The 20,806-nt window shown below is 40.2% G+C and overlaps 1 protein-coding gene across 5 annotated transcripts in view; it reads right to left on the bottom strand.

The window, feature by feature from the left end:
• PWWP2A (PWWP domain containing 2A) overlaps nt 1-20,806 on the bottom strand; it is a 55,788-nt gene that overhangs the window by 11,187 nt on the left and 23,795 nt on the right. The window contains exons 3-4 of one of the 5 annotated variants that reach the window (XR_004646903.1): nt 10,357-10,476; nt 3,222-7,033 (exon numbers count right to left, since the gene is read on the bottom strand). Coding sequence is in view for 2 of the 5 variants with exons in the window: in XM_034779853.1 (XP_034635744.1) it covers nt 7,020-7,033; nt 10,357-10,476 (134 nt within the window). In the remaining 3 variants the exon portion in view is untranslated. Of the gene's footprint in view, nt 1-2,539; nt 7,034-10,356; nt 10,477-20,806 lie in introns of those variants that run through there. The other 4 variants (XM_034779853.1, XM_034779854.1, XM_034779851.1 and 1 more) reach the window with 4 other exon arrangements.

Genomic DNA, 20,806 nt, shown 5'->3' on the forward strand with positions numbered 1-20,806 from the left:
CTATAACACTGGTCTACAATTTTTGAAAAGTCGTCTGCTTCAGAGATAAAATGTGCTATTTATTATGTATTTTGATGTGCTGAATTCAAATATGACAATTAAAACAACTGATTGGCTACTGTTTCTAAGATATTTAAGTTTTTACATTTTATGTCTTTGTATATTGTGTAGATAGTAGAGTTTTAATCATAAATTGTAAACCTAGGTCTTTTCATGTGTTTATGGTTGCTTTGCATGATAATATTTCACCTGTCCTGTTTATGTAACACTTTAAAAATCAGCAAAAGCGTTATATAAATAAAATTGATTATGAAACAAAAAGGCAAAAAACTATTATGTACATAGTTTAGTCCTATTCAGTGTCTACTCGGTGCTTCTTGGCTTGTCTCTTGTATTCATTAAATGGAGCATCTCTTGTCACTGTCCAGCAATAGTCCGCAAGCATTGATGGGCTCCATTTGCCCTGATTGCAACAATGGAGAAACGCTATGTCCTGGTGAAATCGCTCGCCGCTCACTGCTCCGCAGGTTCGGTGAAAAAAAATCTAGATGAGAGTGCAAAAAATGTATCTTTAGTGACATGTTGCAACCAAGGCTTTTGTATGCTTTGAGGAGGTTTTCCACCAACAACCTGTAGTTGTCTGCCTTGTTGTTTCCGAGAAAATGTATTGCCACTAACTGAAAGGCTTTCCATGCCGTCTTTTCCTTGCCACGCAGTGCATGGTCAAATGCATCATCTCGAAGAAGTTCACGAATCTGAGGACCAACAAAGACACCTTCCTTTATCTTAGCTTCACTTAACCTTGGAAATTTTCCATGGAGGTACTTGAAAGCTGCTTGCGTTCTTGTCAATGGCCTTGACAAAGTTCTTCATCAGACCCAGCTTGATGTGTAAGGGTGGTAACAAAATCTTCCTTGATTCAACAAGTGGTGGATGCTGAACACTTTTTCTCCCAGGCTCCAATGACTGTCGGAGTGGCCAATCTTTCTTGATGTAGTGGGAATCTCTTGCACGACTATCCCATTCGTAGAGAAAACAGCAGTACTTTGTGTATCCAGTCAGCAGACCAAGCAAGAGAGCAACAACCTTCAAATCGCCACAAAGCTGCCACTGATGTTGGTCATCGTTTATGCACCTCAAAAGTTGTTTCATGTTGTCGTAGGTTTCCTTCATATGGACTGCATGACCAACTGGAATTGATGGCAAAACATTGCCATTATGCAGTAAAACAGCTTTAAGACTCGTCTTCGATGAATCAATGAATAGTCTCTACTCATCTGGATCGTGAACGATGTTGAGGGCTGCCATCACACCATCGATGTTGTTGCAGGCTACAAGATCACCTTCCATGAAGAAGAATGGGACAAGATCTTTTTGACAGTCACGGAACATGGAAACCCTAACATCACCTGCCAGGAGATTCCACTGCTGTAGTCTGGAGCCCAACAGCTCTACCTTACTCTTGGGTAGTTCCAAATCCCTGACAAGGTCATTCAGTTCATCTTGTGTTATGAGGTGTGGTTCAGAGGAGGAAGATGGGAGAAAATGTGGGTCCTGTGACATTGATGGTTCAGGATCAGAAGTTTCATCCTCTTCCTCGTCTGACTCAAGTGAGAATGATTCTGGTGCATCAGGAACCGGCAGTCCTTCTCCGTGGGGTATTGGGCGTATAGCTGATGGAATGTTTGGATAATGCACAGTTCACTTTTTCTTCTTTGACACACCTTTCCCAACTGGAGGCACCATGCAGAAGTAACAATTGCTGGTATGATCTGTTGGCTCTCCCCAAATCATTGGCACTGCAAAAGGCATAGATTTCCTTTTCCTGTTCAACCACTGGCGAAGATTTGTTGCACAAGTGTTGCAGCATATGTGTGGGGCCCACCTCTTGTCCTGATCTCCAATTTTGCAGCCAAAATAAAGGTGATAGGCTTTCTTAACCATAGTGGTTATACTGCGCTTTTGTGATGCAAAAGTCACTTCACCACAAACATAGCAGAAGTTATCTGCACTGTTCACACAAGTATGAGGCATCTCTGCTCACTTTGGCTAAACAGAAATGTGTCCCTTTGCAAAAATCAAACACTGACAAATAAGAGTACGACACTGTATGATTTCTAGAGCTGATCTAGGGCAATTTGTTCAGCAGAGTGATGTAAGCTTCGTTATGATTGCATCATCCATGACTTCTAAGAATAACATGATGCAATTTATATCATATATGACGCAATACCAGCTTCAGATTGCATCATTCATTGTTTTGCCTAAAAAGCAAGTACTGTCCAAACCCAGTCATAGATTTATTCCTAGATCCAGTCAAAGATGTATTTTAGTCATTTTTGGTTTAAATTGAGATCCCTTCCCTTTATAACTCACTTATCCTCCGCCATTCCAAAGTCAAGGGTCGTATATACTGACCCAATAGCATATCTTGAAAACTAGAGCCAATCAACAATTTTAAGCATTATTTTCATTCTCAGTGACCCAGAATTAGTAAAGTTTGACTACATTTATTTCAGAAGCATTTTGGCTGTAGAGCAGTGTAATCAAAACAGGAGTAGAAAATGGAACATTTATAAAACGAACAGAAAAAGCACATGCCCTATTTCTACTCCACACAAGAGACTCGAGGAGAGAAGATATGATGCAGTTATACTGGACCAAAAATGTCTGAATAGCATGGAGGATAGATCCAAGGTAGCTGCCACAACAGACTCAGTGCATCTGCACAATCATTTAATTCCAACAAATTAGTTTTAATACTTTGGAAAGGTATTTGGCTGAGACTATTACCAACTGTATTGCACAGTTGATCTGTCCCTTCAGACAAATTGTACACCATTGAAAGAGGAAAATGCTTAGTCAGTAACATGCTTAATAAACATTTCCAACTAGATTTCTTAACTACTTTATATTTGATTAACCTAGACACAAATAAAAGATGTGCTAGTTTTTCCTAAGTATGGAAGAATTAATTTGCAGGAACTGAGAGCATTTTTTTCTTTTACCAGACAGTGCAGCTCCTATAGATTCTGGAATTTGAGGAGATACGCAACAACTTGACCCTGCTTTAACCCAATGCTACAAATGTTGTGCTTTTTTTAAAGTGAATTACCCATTATGGCATAACCAGTTTACCTCCTTCAGGGAAAATTATGAGATTATGCAACTCAATGTGGGGAGTTTCCTCCCTAAATGGAGAAAGATTCCATTACCCTTACCTGCAACAGATGGATTTGTCTGAAGCTGTTAATATCACAAGGAACCAGTGATTGAATAGCACGCAGATCTTGTTCTTCAAAGGCCTCAGCTCTTTCCTGCGTTCCAGCTGCTTTGTACAATGCCATCAGAACAAAGTGGTACCAAAGACAGCATTAGCTGGTCACCAGACGATTCCCCACTCCATAGGGGGATTCCTGGGTGGCACAGAGCTCTTATGCCACTCCCTATTGCTATGGGCAATGCAGGGGGTATAGCCACTGTGTCCTTCAGCTACAGCAATCCCCATGTGCCATGGTGTGCCTCCGTCGTGAGCTGTATCCAGTGCTCCTTGACTGCAGCCATGGATTACAGTCATGTTTTCTTTGTCTCTGCCTCTTCATGGTGCACAGTATCTTTTCTCATTGTCTATGTGGGGGCTTTTACTATTTCTTGTGGAAAGCATCCAGCTGGTCAAGGAAGATTTAACATGAACCAGCCACCATGGGCCAAACTCAAGGTTGAACAGCGTTAGTCAAGTAGGAATTTAGTCTGGAGGACGCACTCTCAAGAGCAGATCAGCATCCTCACTTTAATTCAGAAAATGTAACAGACATAAGATGTAATCAAAACTTGCTGGTTTCGGAAAGGAAAAGGAAATATAAAGGAAAATTATAGCATAGAAATGTTCCACATTATTTCCCTTCAACAAGTGCTGAAAAAAAAAAATCAAGGCTTTATTTGAATAAATGTTACACAACATTCTTTAACATTTACCTCTGAGCAAACCTTAAAAGTGAATCATTTTTTTCCCCCTCATTCAAGTCTACAAAATGAAGGAGGCATAGTGACCATTCAATATACAGACAAAAAGGTAGCATGGAGCAAAGCTTAAATATTAAGCAACTAAAGCCAAAAAGTGAAAAGCAATACATTACTGTACTTCTCAGTCATTAAAATATCCCTGACAGTTTCACTTCAAAATGAAAATCTGGTTTCAAACAAAATGGCTGCACTACTTCCCATGAAAATAAACTCATTTTTATGAGCAAATACAGTTTGCTACCTTGTCTATTTTTTAAGCTTTCTATTTGCTTAATTTACCCATATACTCCAATGCAGAGATCTGCATTTCTCTCAAACTATAATGTTCTGTATACTCCAACTGATGTGTGCTAGTGCTCTGGCAGGAGAGGCAATAAGAGCACTGGTTAAGAGTCAGATGTCATATAGGCAGGCACTACTGGCTTCCACACACAACGTCAATCATTTCAATCCCAGCATGGAATAACCCTGCTATTACAGTCCTGGGCCTTTTTCCTAAGCAGAAACTGTTTTGTGCCATGTTGTCTGGTGTGGTTTTGTTTTTTGTTTTCACGTGGATAAAAGTGACTCCCCCAGTGGGGATGAGACCCCCATCTACTTGTAATACAATCAGGGTTTGGTCTCCAGAGGTAAAAGGCTAGCACATTAATTCGCTGCACCCTGTCCCCCTCTCTCTCTCTAAGGCTACGTCTACACTACGACCTAGGGGTCTGATCCCAACTTGCCTACACATTCTTGCATGAGGTGTCACTACGCTAGCGTGAGTATACTTAGCAGTGTAGCTGCGGTAGCATGTGTAGCTGCAGTGGCAGCATGGCTTAGCTATGCTGAATACAAACCTGCTTGAGACTGGTGGGTACAGTCTAGGCCCCACTAAGCTATGGCTCTGCTGCCGGTACCCATGCTACTGCGGCTACACTGCTATTTATACTCACGCTAGCTCCATGAGAATTAGCATATGGATGTGTACATCACACACCTAGCTCATAGTGCAGATGTAACCTAAGAGTGAGATGCTTTAATTTATAATAAATCTTGGTCACATTTCGGGCAGTGGAGCAGGACCAGACTGCTGACCCTCTGCTTTGACTACATTAGAAAGGAAGAGTACTGCAGAACAATAATTACTATTCTCTATTTAAAAAAAAAAAAATCTGCAGTTTATTATGAAAAGTAGCACAATTTGAATCTACTGTACAACAGCAATGTGCAGCTAAAATAGTTTTTGAAAGAAACAGGTGCTATGGTTTCGGTTTCTGGTTTTATAAATAAATTATGAAGTTACCACTAATCAAACTAAAGTAACTACTAAATCTCTAATATAGAACTGCCTTTGACTATATGTACCACCAATATATCTTTCCTGGGTATGGATTATTGTTTCCCCTGCTCTGCTAAAAATATGGATTTGTTACCAAATACCAAAGCAACCGGGAAAAAAATATACATCTATGGTCACCATGATTTGAAATCAAAGGTTACTTAATTCATGATCCATGCACACAGGTTATAAAACAATATTTGTGCCTTTGGAAACCAGAGACTTTTGGGAAAAGTGCTCTCTTTGCAGATAACCTGTAGAAAGATATTTTACATTCCCTGATGAGATCAGAATATTTGTAAATAGGAAAAGAGCTTAGTACAAGCCTTTGCATTTCCATCGAAAGAGGAACTTGTACTTTATTAGAACTTTAGATTATGTGCACATTTTCATTTCTCCAAAATAAATATTTACTCTCCCAAGTCAGGCATCCAGTGAATTCGCTTCTATCATCAAGAATAGCACAGGAAACCATATTGTCAAGAAAATGTGCACACAATATTAAAACAATCAGTGGCAAATAAATTAACAAGCCAATATTCTAGCAGTATGGTCAACATTCACTAGCTTCAGCTGAAATAACTATTACTAAACATCTTTTGGAGAAAGGAAGAAAGAGGATAAAAGATTTGACCTTCTGATTTTGATTTAATGGTATCCAAAGAAGTTGAGGCAATGCGAATTGAGCAGGGGGCTGGACTCTTGAGGTCCCCTCCAGCCCGACATTTCTATGATTCTATTAAATCAACCACCATTAGAACCACTAATGGAAACTCTTGCTGTACTAGCTGCCTGCACGAGCTCTATTCTGGGCTGGAAGGGAGGGGAGGGGGGAAGAACAATGACCTGGCAAACAACTGCTATCCTATCTTAGCAGTAGCCATTCTTGAATCCCATACTACGATAGCATTACAAGCAAATCGAAATGACTATGCTGTCAGAGATGTAGCCCTTCTTGATACGTTTCCAACAATCCTCAATTCCCAAAGTGTTACATCAGCATAAGAATAGAACAACCATTTTCACAGGGGAAGATTTTTCCCAGAAATTAGAGATACATGGAGTTACTGTTGATATCCTGCCCATCACCTCTCTGGGAAACATTGGTCTCATTTAACAAGACTGTTCATATTTTACAATACAGCTGCTTTCGGACATGCTTTAGATCACAGGTTATAGCTCTGCTAACACCCATACTAAATACTAACTAAGCCTTGGAGAATGGAAAATGCAGTGCTAAAGTTAAGAATCAAAACAGTCATCTTTCCAGGCAATTGGCTCCATCATTGGGGCCTGTCAAACATATTGATTAGACTGTCACATTAAAAAAAAATATATTCGCAGTGATTCTTCATACTAATAATTCAAGTGGTTCCTTCCATGAACACTTTGTATAATCTCTCCCCATCTCATGTGTCATTTATTGCAAAAAAGTTTTATAAAATATTTCCTAACATCTTTTTGAATTTAAAAGAAAATGTACAATAGACACAGGTGCCCCAGTAGGATTAGTGGGGGTGGTTTTGTCTGTTTAACACATTCACCCTGCCCTCTCTTCCCTCTGTTTAAGATTTCAGAGGAAAAATATGACAATTCAGTCTCAAATTTTTGTCATTCCTGATGAGCTGGTGTTCTTCGTGGCAGTGTGGTGAGGTTCCATAAAAACAGCAGGTGCCTAGTGTCTCTGAGCTGAAAAGGGGAGAGAAAGGGAAAAGGGTTAAACTTCTTCCAGAGTACTGCATATGTGGCAAGCAGAATCTGAGGTGGTCAGAACAGTTATTGTTTCACCTGTACATTTGGTGCATTCCACAGTAAGAGAAGCCGGGGGGTGGAGGGCGGTCTTAAAATTGTTATAAAACATATACAAGTGAACAGACCCCTCATAAATATCACCCACTTTCAACATCAAGCATTAATTTAAATTTTCAGAGAAGCTTAGGGGTTGTTAATCAAATGGGAATGATTAATATACAATGCCTTTGGGACCATGTGTAACTCACTGATATACAACTCAAAAGTGTCAACACATTTGCACTTGGCTACAGAGAACTGAAAGCACGCAATGGAGCAGCAAAAATAAAAGCTACTGAACATGTTGCCTTTCAGCAATCACTTGGTTCACAGTCTGCAGTTGCCCCACGACACACAGATGAAAATGGCAGCTGAACAAAAGCAATCCAAGCAATAAACAGTTCTTCTACAACACCATCGCCAGTAGCTCAGCACTGAGAGTATTACAAAGATTCAGTGTTATTAGTATAGGTGCACTTGCCATTTAGGTCTGGTTAGGAAAGCGAAGGAGGTTCCAACAAAACCTGCCCAGTTGTGCTTTCTCTTTTTACAATCCTGCTGGAGCTTGCTCAGACTAGAATTGCTTTAGATATGTTTTCCACTCCCTCCAACACAATGCCTTAAACAATACATCCTGATTAACAGAAAAGACGGTGGATGGGCCTAAGCCCTGAGGCTGTTGCTGAAAAGAAGTAACTTCAGAGAAGAGAGGGGAAGGGAAGCTTGAGAAATCACTTGATACTTAGGGGGTGGGATGAGAAGAGAGGGATGAAAAACAGAAGAATAATGATCTGACATAGGAGTGGGCAAGGGGTATTTACTAAGGAACTTCTCAGTTTGAAGGTGCTTACTGTGCCTGGAAAGTTGACTGTAATAGTAGCATAAGAGTTTGAAAAACAGCTCATTTTATGTCCTCTGCTCTGCAGTAAAAGGAAGTCAGATGGAGTGGGAATTTGGGAGTGATTGGACACAAAGGGGAGGAAGCGAGGAGCAATTATGAGGTTTAGTAGAATTGTGGATCCAAGCTGAGATACATCCAATTGCTGCATCTTGGCATTCTGGCTAAAAATCTGTTGCATTTGTTTTAATATCTGATACGTCCTGCATTTGGGTACTATGTTCTGTCTGCAGGAAAATCAAGTCCACATGCCCTTCAGAGATGAATGAATTGAGCAAGCAGAGCTTCTGCAAAGAAAAGGATGCTAATCTTATACTTCCACATAGGGAGCAAGTGCTGATTTTTGCAAAGTATATTTTGCAACTGAAATCAAATGACATTTACCGTTGGTGCAGGTCACTGTGCATGGAGTATGAAGAAAAAATTACATTTGCTTTCCACAAATGTTAAAATAGACTTTCTAATCTCAAAAATATGACAGGTTGCCTAACACACAGTATGGTCTTGCTCTTCCATGCCGGCAGGCCCAGGGCAGCACAAAGGCCTATAGCAGCAGCCTAGGATTAGATAAGCATTGTATTAACTAGCTTCACTGCACCCAGGAAATCTCTCTGATGGAAACCTCCATAACGTCAGTATTACAGAAACAAATTCTTGTCAGAAATTCAACAATACTACAAAAATATAAGATTACAGTTTTTCCCAACATGTTTAAATGCCTTTGCTCAAAAACCCAGCAACACAAATACATATAGAAGAGGGACCTTGTGTCTTCAAATCAGTCAGTAGATGAACAGCCAATAATCCATATTCCAAATTCAGCCCTGATTTACTCTTCAGCAATACTGTCACCATCAGTCAACTAACTTCAGGGGCTTTCCACAGGAGTAAATGAGGGAAGAATTTGGCCCAATGATTCTAAGCTGTACACTAACATTACTGTTTGTTTAAAGTAAGTAATGGGCAGATGGCATTTACAAACCATGTGGTTTTCTACTGGCCTTTAATAGTGTTTGTAGCAGTTCTAATTTAAGTTTAAGGCCATATGCTTCCTTTAAATGATGCTTAACACAGCATTTTGGACCCTAAAGGAGTACACAGTTTTGCCTTTTATCTTTTTACACCTGACCTCATAATAGCTAGTCTAGCCTCATGTCCTTTAAGATAGTTCACAAGCTGATGTAGTACCAGCAGACCACAAAAATTCCTTAGATTATGTTTTTTAGAACAACCCAAAACATGTCTGGATTACTAGACCTAACAAAATGGGATAGTAGTGGATCAAACTCCTCCAAGTCCATAAACCATAACCTTTTTCTTGTGAAGTAAAAGCATCATACAAAATAAGCTCTATTTATTATGTCAGAAACATTCAACACTGTCCTATAAAAATCCTTGCATAAAAAAGCATAAAAATATGCATATGTCCATATCAAACATAAATACCATACCAAGTTGCAAATACTAATTTAGACCTCAATTCAGGAAAACACTTAAGCATCTGCTTAATTTTCAGCATGTGCTTTAAATTCCATTGACTTCAATGGGATTAAGGCACATGCTTAAAGTTAAGTGCTATCCTGAATATAGATGCTCTCCTAGATTGGGGAATTGGGAAGAAAAAAAAATGTCAATCAAACATGTTCTTTGAGCAGTGAATCCTAAACTGTGGTCCGTGGACCACTTTCTAGTGGCCTGCAGAGATCTGGCTGGTCACATGGTTTTAATTCTCCTCTTTGTTTCCAGCTTCTAAATCACATTAAATGCAACTTAAACACTAAATACTTTCCTAATTTTACCTGTCCAGGTAAGCCATTGCAGTAGTAGCCACCAGTATGTTATGTAACTGCCAGTGGCAGGAAGAGGTGGTCCACATAATCACAAATGGAAGGGCAGGTGTCCAAAAGACTGTCTCTATTAAGATGTTGTCGACACTATGAAAAAGTGTCCTTATTTTAAGTGACCTTAAGATCCTCATTTTAAAAGATACAGTACTCATTTTGTTATAAAACATTTTTACCTTTACCCAGAGCTCTGTTATTTCAACATGAAATATAATGCAAATCTCGGAAGCCAATGTGAAAAGGAAATTTTCTTGAATAAATTGAAGCTAATACACATCAACCTTATCACCAAGTATGTGTCAGTGGAAACAGCTGAAATGCACCGTCTGTACATGAGGTACAGGTGCGCCAAGTTCAAATGGAAGTAGGAAACTGAGTGAATGATGAATTCATCAGCTCTAACCTAACTTGTTTTGGGGGATGATTAATTGATGACATAATGCCCCCTTCACTTTAGGCAGGGCTTAAAACAGACAGACCTGCCAATTCACTGTTAACTTCAGTGCCCCCAATCTGAATCCACAGTGGTCTGTCAGATACTGTAAGGGAGCAGCAGGACTCGTCACTGTCTGATGTAATATGCTGCCATTTGTTGAGACCTATGGTAGAAAAGACCAAGTTAACAAAAATAGAGCATTCATTCATGACTTTTTTTTTTTTTTAAATCACAATTTAGTTGCTTGTCTTCCTGAATTCCTTCCTGGTAGATTTCTTTAGCTTTACAGAAATGACACGAAAAAGTACTGACAACCAAATGGAAAATAAGGAGGCATCAACTACCTTTTAAGAACTTAACTTAGACTGGACTTGCAGGGCTCAAGTCTCTCTCAGAAATAACATTTAGCAAACAGAACTAGATTCTAGTAAACATCGTTTATATATTATACACATAGAAGGATTTTGTATTAGATCCAATGTGACAAAATAATTATCTAGAATAACTGAAAGTCACAGGGCTTGATTCACTGTGGACCTGCACCTTGTGCTGTCATTTACGCCTGTCAAGGGAGCCTAAAGCACTACCTTTTCATCGGGTAGTGTTTTACACCCACTTTGCACTGGTGTAAATCTCACCATAAGGAGCAGGGAAGAAGTTAATCAGGCCCAGGCATTTTGTTTTTTCACTATATTCAAAAGCAGAGTGTGGCAATTAAACAGCTGACTTGCCACTGCGGCAGAGTGACTGTTAACCTACATCCATGGTTAACCATCACTATGCTCACTGTCCTAGATTTCTCTCGCTTCCTAAGAAAGGACATCACAAAAATTCTTGCTCCTCTCCCTTGCAAGAAGGTCCACAGAAAGGACACCAATCTTTTTTCAGATCTTGAAAATCCTATCTTAAAGAGGTAGGAAGCTGAGATTATGTCTTACCTAGGGCTCTACATACATGTAAAAACACTTCACAGTGCTGCACGTTGTATTTGTACAAACCACTAAAACTTGTATTCTTAATTGTGGTAATTTGCTTAAAAAAAACAACAGATGGTAAATAAACTATCAGTTTCTGTATTTTGCTTCTCATTCTTTATTAAGAGCAATCACATTTTAAAAACCCTCCATGATCTTTATTTTTTTAGAGAGCATGTGGTCCTTCAAACAATTCTTCAATTGAGGTAAAAAAAATGTTCTGCCTAGGATATCCATGTCTGTTGACGTGAGTACGGTATGACAGAATATTATGATCACACATAGTGAAAAAGCAAATGGGGCAGTTGCTCTCTTAGGAAACAAGGGTCCTGATTTCAGGCAAAGATACTTAGTAAAAAGACAAGTAAAGGAAAATACAGAAAAACATATTTACAAGAAATAATGCTTCTGAATTCAGTAAAACCTTACTAATCCACCCACCCAAAAACTGATGGTCTTACCTCACTCCCACTAATGATTTAATAGTAGGTGTTTTAGTGAGCTCCCATATACTAATACTACAGTAATATGAAGTACTATAATAAATAATTAAAACTAAACTACAACTGACAAAATGAATGAATAAGATACATTTTGTTTTCTTGAGTTTGTTCATTTGCTAATTTGTAGAGTTCAAGAATTTGCAATGGGTCTCCCAATGGTTAATGAAAATATTTTTAAGTTTTCTATAAAGTGATTACTGGTCCAGCCGACACTGGTCCAGTGTTTTATTAATCTTGATGAGAAATTTCACTTAGGATGCCTTATCACCAGCCCACTCCCTGCACAATAAAGCTATTATTAATTATTATTAAACATGTAAATTGCCGTAATGCCTAAAGGCCACAACCAGGTTGGGTGCTAGTGTGTCAGATGCTGTACAAACAAAAAGATTCACCGAGTCCACTCCTAACAAACCAGTTATATCAAAATAAGTTCTTATCATTGCAGAGTTTCTCTTCTTGCTGCCTCAAAATCTTATTCAAAAACATCAGATGAGCACAACAGTTGTATTAGCTGTACTGCCACCTGCATTATTGAAAAAATAGTGTAGAACAAGCATCTAGAAAATCACTTGTGATTCATTTTCTAAATCTGTTAGTAAAAGGTTCCTTATGCTCCAGCAAACAGGTTTAATGAGAGCTACTGGTAATGAGAAAACAGTGGCATTAAATAAACAAACAAAAAAAAACAACTTTCACTTCTTGAGGCCTTGTCTACACATAAAAGTTATACTGATTTAACTAAATTGATTTAGAAACGAGTGTAGTTAAGTCAGGACTACCTCTCTGTAAGGTACCCTTAAATTGGTTTGAGAGTGCCTTACACTGATTTACTATAGGTCAATAAGGAATCAGTGTGTTAAATTGATATAAGGACTTAAACCAACTGCAGAGCATTCAGACACAGGGGCTGACCCAATTTAACTTTGCTGGTTTCTAAATCAATTTACTTAAATCAGTACAACTTTTGTTTGTAGACAAGGCCTGACATAGCAAGAGTAGAGAATCACAGTCTCTTTAAAATGTACTAACTACAAAATGAAACCACATATGTGCTGTCACACATTTCCTACTCTCCTTCCAGGCCCCGCAAAACAAATACCATGGAAGAACATTTCTTATGCTGAGGAATCCCTTGTCGTGAGTTACGCAAAATGCTGACTACTGATGTAAAGGACAAAAGGTACAAAGAATGGTTGAAAACTGGAGTTGCTGAAAAGAATGAAGTGTGATTGGATCTTCAGAGGCCAATGCTTCTACATTTCTAAGCTTCCTGTGTTGGTACAATGTCTGTGTCCTTAAATGCTATCACCCCCGTGAATGCAGCTGTTTATCTGTTATTTCATTCAGTGGGTTTCACTGCATTGTATAACCAGTGATTTGAAAATCTCTGATAGCAAAGACATTTTGACAGCAGCACTTGACTGCTATTAGCAGACCTACAGTGGTCTAGGCAGTACGGTGGGACTATTTATGTGTAGGGCGCTACCAAATTCATGGTCCATTTTGGTCAATTTCATAGTCATAGAAATTTACAATTTTTAAAATCCATGATTTCAGATATTTACATCTGAAATTTCAGGGTGTTGGAACTGTAGGGGTCCTGACCCAACTCTGAAGGCAGCAGTGCAGAAGTAAGGTGGCATGGTATGGTATTGCCACCCTTACTTCTGTGCTGCTGCTGGAGGGGTGCTGCGTTCAGAGCTGGGCGCCTGGCCAGCAGCTGCCGCTCTCCGGCCTCCCAGCTCTGAAGGCAGTGCAGAAGTAAGGGTAGCAATACTGCAACCCCACTACCATAACCTTGTGACACCCCTCATGACCCTCTTTTGGGTCAGGACCCCCAATTTGAGAAACGCTGGTCTCCCCTGTGAAATCTGTATAGTATAAGGTAAAAGTACACAAAAGACCAAAGACCAGATTTCACGGCCGTGAATTTGGGAGGGCCCTATTTATGGGGACTGCTGGAGACTATGGATAAAAGTAGTGTAATAATCTTTGACCTTGTCCACATTAGAAAAATCAGTATAATTATCAAAGCAACTGCAAGCTATTGTTGCAGGACTAGTATAGACAGGGCTTAGGCACTTTTACCACTGTATCATGTAAACGTGCTCTACCCGACCCATGCCGATACCTGTAGCTTAGCACTAGTGTAGCTGCATCACTGCTGACTATCGCTGTAATACAGGTTCTAATTTTTTTTAATGTATGCTCTCTAGAGGTGTCCTTGAATCCAAGAGGTGACACACTACTTATTCTGAAGCAGACCATGGCAGTCAGCAAGGGGAAGAGACAGAAAGAGAAAAAGCAGTTCAGAATGATAAGGCAAGTTAAACCCTAAATATCCCTCCTAGTGTGCCTGAAAAAGGGAGGGAGGATCTGAAAAGAGGAAGGAGCCCTGGTTCTCAACTGGAAGCCCAAAAATTTAAAACAGCACTTACAATTACCCAATTGTCTGTTTCTGCATAGAGAACTAACAGTAAAGTTTTGCTACACATAAAGCCATACCCCAGGAGAAGCAGTACACTCTGTATTACTGCTACTAGTTTATAAACCCATCTTTTAACCAGTTTTTGGAATGAGGTTAACTTTATTCTCCAATTAATGAACTACAAAAAAGTAAGTCTGGCTGTTGCATCCCTTCCCCCAAGCCTATTTTAGCAAATGTAGTGCCTTTAACTAAATTACAGCCGACCCACCAACAGATTCATATTTTCCTTACTTTACATCCGTTGTCACTCACTCAAACATACACACTGAGAAGAATTTCCAAAAAATAGCAAAACCAGCTCAGTGATATATTCTGAAACCTCAACTGACAGCTAAAAATAAAAGCCTGGATTTTCCATGGAGTCTAAGGGCAGGTCTTCACTACAGGGGGGGGGGGTCGATTTAAGATACGCAAATTCAGCTACGCGAATAGCGTAGCTGAATTTGACGTATCGGAGTCGACTTACCCCGCTGTGAGGACGGCAGCAAAATCGACCTCCGCGGCTCCCCGTCGACGGCGCTTACTCCTACCTCCGCTGGTGGAGTAAGAGCGTCAATTCGGGGATCGGTTGTCACGTCCCGACAAGACGCGATAATTCGATCCCCGAGAGATCAATTTCTACCCGCCGATTCAGGCGGGTAGTGTAGACCTAGCCTAAGAGAGATAGATGCCCAACTCCCATTGAATTTTAATGGGATTAGGCACCTAATTCCTTTAAACTTCTTGGAAAATCCCAGCAAAATATCATGTTAACATGATATTCCAGCCTAAAAGCAAGCATTGGCCCAAAGCCATTTTTATTTTCATTCTTAAAGGCAGCCTGCAAAGAAAGTAAATGTGTTTGCGCCCTTTCTTCTCCTTTTTTGGTGAATAAAGAGGACATGAGAACTTATTTGTTTTTCAGAAGAGGCATTTTTCACATTAAGTTTTGTCTCCCTTGTTTTCTAGACACTCCCTGGAAAACTACAGGATTGAAGTGGCAGCTCCCTCAGCCCTTGGTTGCAAGCTTTCCTCCCCACTATCTTCCAGGCAATGGAGTTAAATGAGTGTTATCAACACCACCACCAATCTGAGGAAAAATCTCTTCCCCTTAACGTCTCTTTTGATTTTAGAATTCCACAGTCTCCTAAGAAATCCTCAATATGCCCCATCATTTCTAATGAAAAAATAAGAGAATAACTTTTCCCATGGGAGAGAAACAAGGTAGGAATCTCCTTAATTCATAAAAAGGGTGCAATGAATATTTTCTTCTCTTTGCCAATCACCTTTAAATTAAGATTTCATGGATGTCCCTGATAGATCACATGGTTTCAACCCGTCAGCAAAAGGCAACTGGTCCATTTCCAATTCCAGCAGCTATAATGAAACTTGCTATACACATTTACCTTCCTGTGAAAAGTAATTCTCTGAGAAGGTATAAGGCTCTTCCATTATATTCCAACCAAATCTAAATCTCTAAAAAGGTATTAAACCCAGGATCCTGTCCAGAAAGACCACTAAGATAGAGAATTTTAACTATGTTACTAGTTTTTTTAATCATTCATTGATTAAGGTTAATTTTAGTGCTGGATGTTTTAGAAAAACAGGTCCTAACATGCACCTTATTAATATCAATACTGAAATGATGGGGTTTGGTCTCAAAAAGACCAAAGAGCATTAAATAACATGCAATTCTTTATGAAGTGCTTATTCACATAGATGCCAGTATAATCTGAAGATATATTTTTTATTGATCCTTAAAAAGTATTTCTTCGGTTCTTGATAGAACCGCAAAGCAGCAAAAGTAGGGGTGGCCAAACTTACCGACCCTCTGAGCCACATACGATAATCTTCAGTTGTTCAAGAGCCTGGCACACCTGCTGGGGCTTCTGTCCTGCGTGGAGGGAGGTCTCAGGGTTTCAGCCCCGCAGGAAGTGCCTGCCAGGGCTTTAGCCAGGTGGGGCATGCTTGTTGGCTTCGGCCCCATGGGAGGCGCCTGCTGGGCATTCGGGCTTCAGCCCCACTCCTGCTGAAGCCCCGAGCCCAGTCAGATGCGTCCTGAGCCCCAGCAGGCGTGTCCAACATGCTGCAGGGCAGAAGCCCTTAGCTTCGCCTCCCCGTCCCCAGTCTGGTAGACAGGGAATGGAGGGGAGTGGGATATGCGGGGTTCCACAAGCTGCACTTTAACTGTAAAAGAGCCACATGTGGCTCGGGAGCTGCAGTTTGGCCACACCTGAGCAAAGACATCATTACACCTTAGACTCAAGCTAACACTTCTTAGACACCTACAATTTGGCTCATCTTCAGAGGAACTATCAGAACTTGTTTCACAGTATCTACAATTTTGAAATGCTGGCAGGCCATAATCAAATACCAACAATAAATATTAATATTTCTCCAGAGCCCAGCAAAAAATCTAGGCACAGTTAGGGTCAGAAAAGCAATAACTTCTAATTCAATAGAGATCTGTGCTGTATCACAGTAAATCAGTCTTCCCCATTTTATACACCTGTTATCACTGCAAAGCAAATACTGGTGGGAGAATAAGCTGGATTTAGTTCATGTATCACCATCATTAAACTGAGTTCCAGTTGCAGAATCTATTACTGATGATAATGCAGGAGCAGGACCTGAATCTGCTCCCTAAGGACTAGATCATGGAGTTACCTACAAGCTCTAGGCTACCCCAGGAGCACATTAGGCATCATATTTTGATTCAGAGTCACCATTTGATCCCTGCTTCCCCTTTGGTCCAAACTATACCTTGTACCGCTTACTTACCCTCTGCACCAGCTTCTTTGGATTGGGGGTTGAAGGAGAAAAATAAGACAGCATCCAGACTCCCCAACCTGTGAAGGTGGAGAAACAACCCTGAAGCACCAGCTCTCCCCCACCACACACAGACCAACGATGTGGGGAGCCTACACAGATGGATAAGGAGGCGTCTTAGGCCATGTCTACATGTACAGCGCTGCAGCTGTACCGATACTGCTGTGCTGCTGCAGTGCATCTGGTGAAGACACTCTATGCCTACAGGAGCTCTCCTGTTGGCATAAAAAAAAAAAAAAAGCACTGCCGTGAGCAGCATAAGCTATGTTGGTGGGAGAAGCAGCTCTCCTGCTGACAGCGACGTGCACAATAGCACTTGTGTCGGTGTAATAAACTATTCCCCCACAAGCAACTCATGCCACTCCTTACAACATTATTTTTGACCTATGCGCCATACAGCTTTGCTCTCCTTCTAGTCCCACAACACCCAGTTCTTATGGCTACCTTTACAACACCTAGGTGAAAAAGTAAATAGGGACAAGGTATCCCATCTCAACCTTTCATCATTGTAAGTGTTGTGTGTAACTTTACTCACCTCCATGTTTACTGATTTATTGCACAAAATAGCTAACTCCTACTCCTGTAACAATAGACTACTAATACGCCTGTTACTTCGTGTTTAGTCATTTATATGACAATATGTATCAGCTGTTCCTATTTATATAGTTGCCTGTATAACCTCAGGTATATTTTATGCCCCTTCATGTAATTATCCATTTGAATAAATTATAAATTGTAAATGAAAGGAGACAGGAGCTGAATTAACTTATTGTGCTTCATTGCTTGTTCTTGTTTATTAGCTTGTTTCCTAATCTCCTCAGGAAATAGACCAATTCTATTTCCTAACACTGCTTCACAAAACACCTATCAGGATGATGAGTAATGATTCAAGAGGACATGAGGATACACCTTCCTACTGCTAATCTGGTCCAATTAAGTGCTCCTATTGTACATCCAAAAGCAAAAGTTGAAGCACAGCATGCAAGTCATCTGGCATTTCAAAATTTAAGAAAGTGCGGTAGCTTGCTTTGCACCTTAAGCTGGCACTGAATGTTACAAGTCTCGTGTCAATTTTCCATTGGTATGATCCATTAAGGCGAGAGTCTGGCTACCCTGACAACAAGACACTTTTTTTTTAAAAATGTGGTTTTATCATACCCTGAAAAATCTTGACGTTCTTAGACCTAATACAGTTTAGCCAAATAAAAATCCTTTCAATGCTGAAATTGAATGAAGAAACTGTTTTACTAGTCAAATATTAGAAGCTAAGTAGCATGAATGTTGTCTTTTAAATAATATCTGTATTAAAAGTTATAGCTCATAGAGATTTAATGAAATAGAGTTCTTAAACATTTGTTTTTAATTTCCTGTAGAACTTTGCTCAATAGAAGATGCAAACAACATTCACATTCAATTTCATATGTGGATGAATGACTGTATTTTTACTCCAAACCTCTGAGACAATGATACTTACAGGGATTTATTGGGATTATATTCTCTCCCCTTCACATCAGATGCTTCTAATTTAGCTTTAGAGGCCTTCAAAGCAAAGTTATGTTTTGTATCCACATTCATGGCTGACAGCCTCCTATTTTCTCACTTGAAATAATTTGGGTAGATAACAGATGTACTGAAAAAGAACTGCAGAACTGCAAACCCCATAATCCACTGGCCGTGATGTATTTTCTTAGGCTGGCAGCAAGTTAGGCAAATCACCACTACCCTTTACTGCAGCGTAACACTTTCCTTCGTAATACATAGGCTGCTGATAGATGATCAAATAGTACATTTTCACTTTGGCACTGGTTAGGCCTCAGCTGGAGTACTGTGTCCAGTTTTGGTCACCAATGTATAGAAAGGATGTGGAGATACTGAAAAGGATCCAGAGGCAAGCAACAAAGATGATCAAAGGAATGGAATGCAAGCAAAGGCTGAAGGAACCAGATATGTTTAGTTTGGAAAAGAGGAGATTGTGGGGGGCATGATAGCAGTCTTCAAATACTTGAAAGGCTGCCTAAAAAAAAGGATGGAAAAAAGTTGTTCTCTCTTCCCACAGACAGCAGGACAAGAGGGAATGGGTTCAAACTACAGCACAGACTTAGATTAAATCTCAGGAAAAACTTCCTAACTGTAAGAACAGTAGGACAAAGAAAAAGACTGCCTAGGGAGGTTGTGGAAGCTCCTTCGCTGGAGATTTTGAAAATGAGGCTAGATAGTCATTTGTCTTGGATGGTTTAAACACAATAAATCCTGCATGTTGGCAGGGGGTTAGACTAGATGACCCTTGCGGTCCCTTTTAACTATTATTCTATGATTCCAGCAGTACCATGTGCACTAACAATTACATAGCTTAATTCCAAAGATGCATCATCCAAGCACTGTAAAAACAAATGCACCTACTATCAGGTATTTATGAGTCTTTAAAATGATCTAAAATTGATTTAAGAGCTATTAGATTGTGAATATACTGAAAACCACAGGTACAGCACAGCCTGTGCTCACAGTGGAAACATCGATTGGGATCCGGTGAGCACATTAAACAATTTCTGGCAAGTACAGAGCAGGTTGCATTGGATTAACTTCAAATTTTCCATCACTTAATAGTCCCCAAGGACAGGGTAATAAGGAATGAGGTACAGTTGCAGCTGTTTACAGTTAAAAAGTTTTAACAATCCTTAACATTTGCTCCACCACTAACTCAACTAACTCTTTGGACGGAGAGTACACCACAGATACTTTTCCATGATTTAAAAGGAAGACAGTGGTGAAAGTAAGCTCACCTAAGCAAGCATTTTAGGCAATTCATATGAAGTGTTGTGGTGCAAAGAACTGACAGGTTTTAGGTTACGAGACTAAGTATTAGACTAGAGAACAGTTTTTGTTCTTAACATTACATGTGCAAGATTTGTGCTATCTGTATTACAAAAAGTCATTCACTACAAAGACAGAACGTGTGTGTATATGTCATGATGACCACTCATTACATAAGACATGCACACAGAGTTTCCTGTGAAGTTATATTTGAAATAGATTTGTTTCTTTCCCAACTCAATGAACAGTCTCTGAACACTATATACCCTAGTACTATGCTACTCTTATATGCTACAGTAACACCTCACTTGAAGTCATCCTGGTTAAAGTTGTTTAGTTATTAAGTTGCTGATCTATTAGAGAACATGCTCATTTAAAGTTGCGCAATGTTCTAACACCCTCCACCACCACCCCCAGCGCCTACCAACAGGCCCCGCAAATCAGCACCTCCCCTCACCCTCTCTGTGCCTTCTGCAATCAGCTGTTTCGTGGCATACAGGGAGGGATGGGGGAGGAGCGAGGATGTGGCATGCTCGGGGGAAGAACTGGGTGGGAAGAGGCGGGGCGGGGCCTTGGGGGAAGGAGTGGGGTGAGGGCAGGCCTAGGGTAGAGCCAGGAGGTCAAGCACCCCCCAGCAGTTTGAAAAGTCAGCGCCTGTGGCCCCAGAAGCCTATGGCTGTCTCCAGCTGTGCAGAGATCTAGAGGCCAAGTGCCTCTGTGTTGTGTGTCCCGAGTGTACCATGCAACCTGGCAGATTGGGTCCCTTAGAAGACTACTGGTCTCCCCAGCACCCCAGGGCGGGGGGAGAATGCATTCAGTGACTAACTTGAGCAGGCATTTGTGTGATCTGCTGCTCAGAGGCTAGCAGACACATCCCCATTGGGTGCTGGAGAAGGATTCAGCAGT

This window comes from Trachemys scripta, chromosome 8 (assembly GCF_013100865.1).
Source record: "Trachemys scripta elegans isolate TJP31775 chromosome 8, CAS_Tse_1.0, whole genome shotgun sequence".
In the NCBI taxonomy this organism is placed as follows: domain Eukaryota; kingdom Metazoa; phylum Chordata; order Testudines; family Emydidae; genus Trachemys; species Trachemys scripta.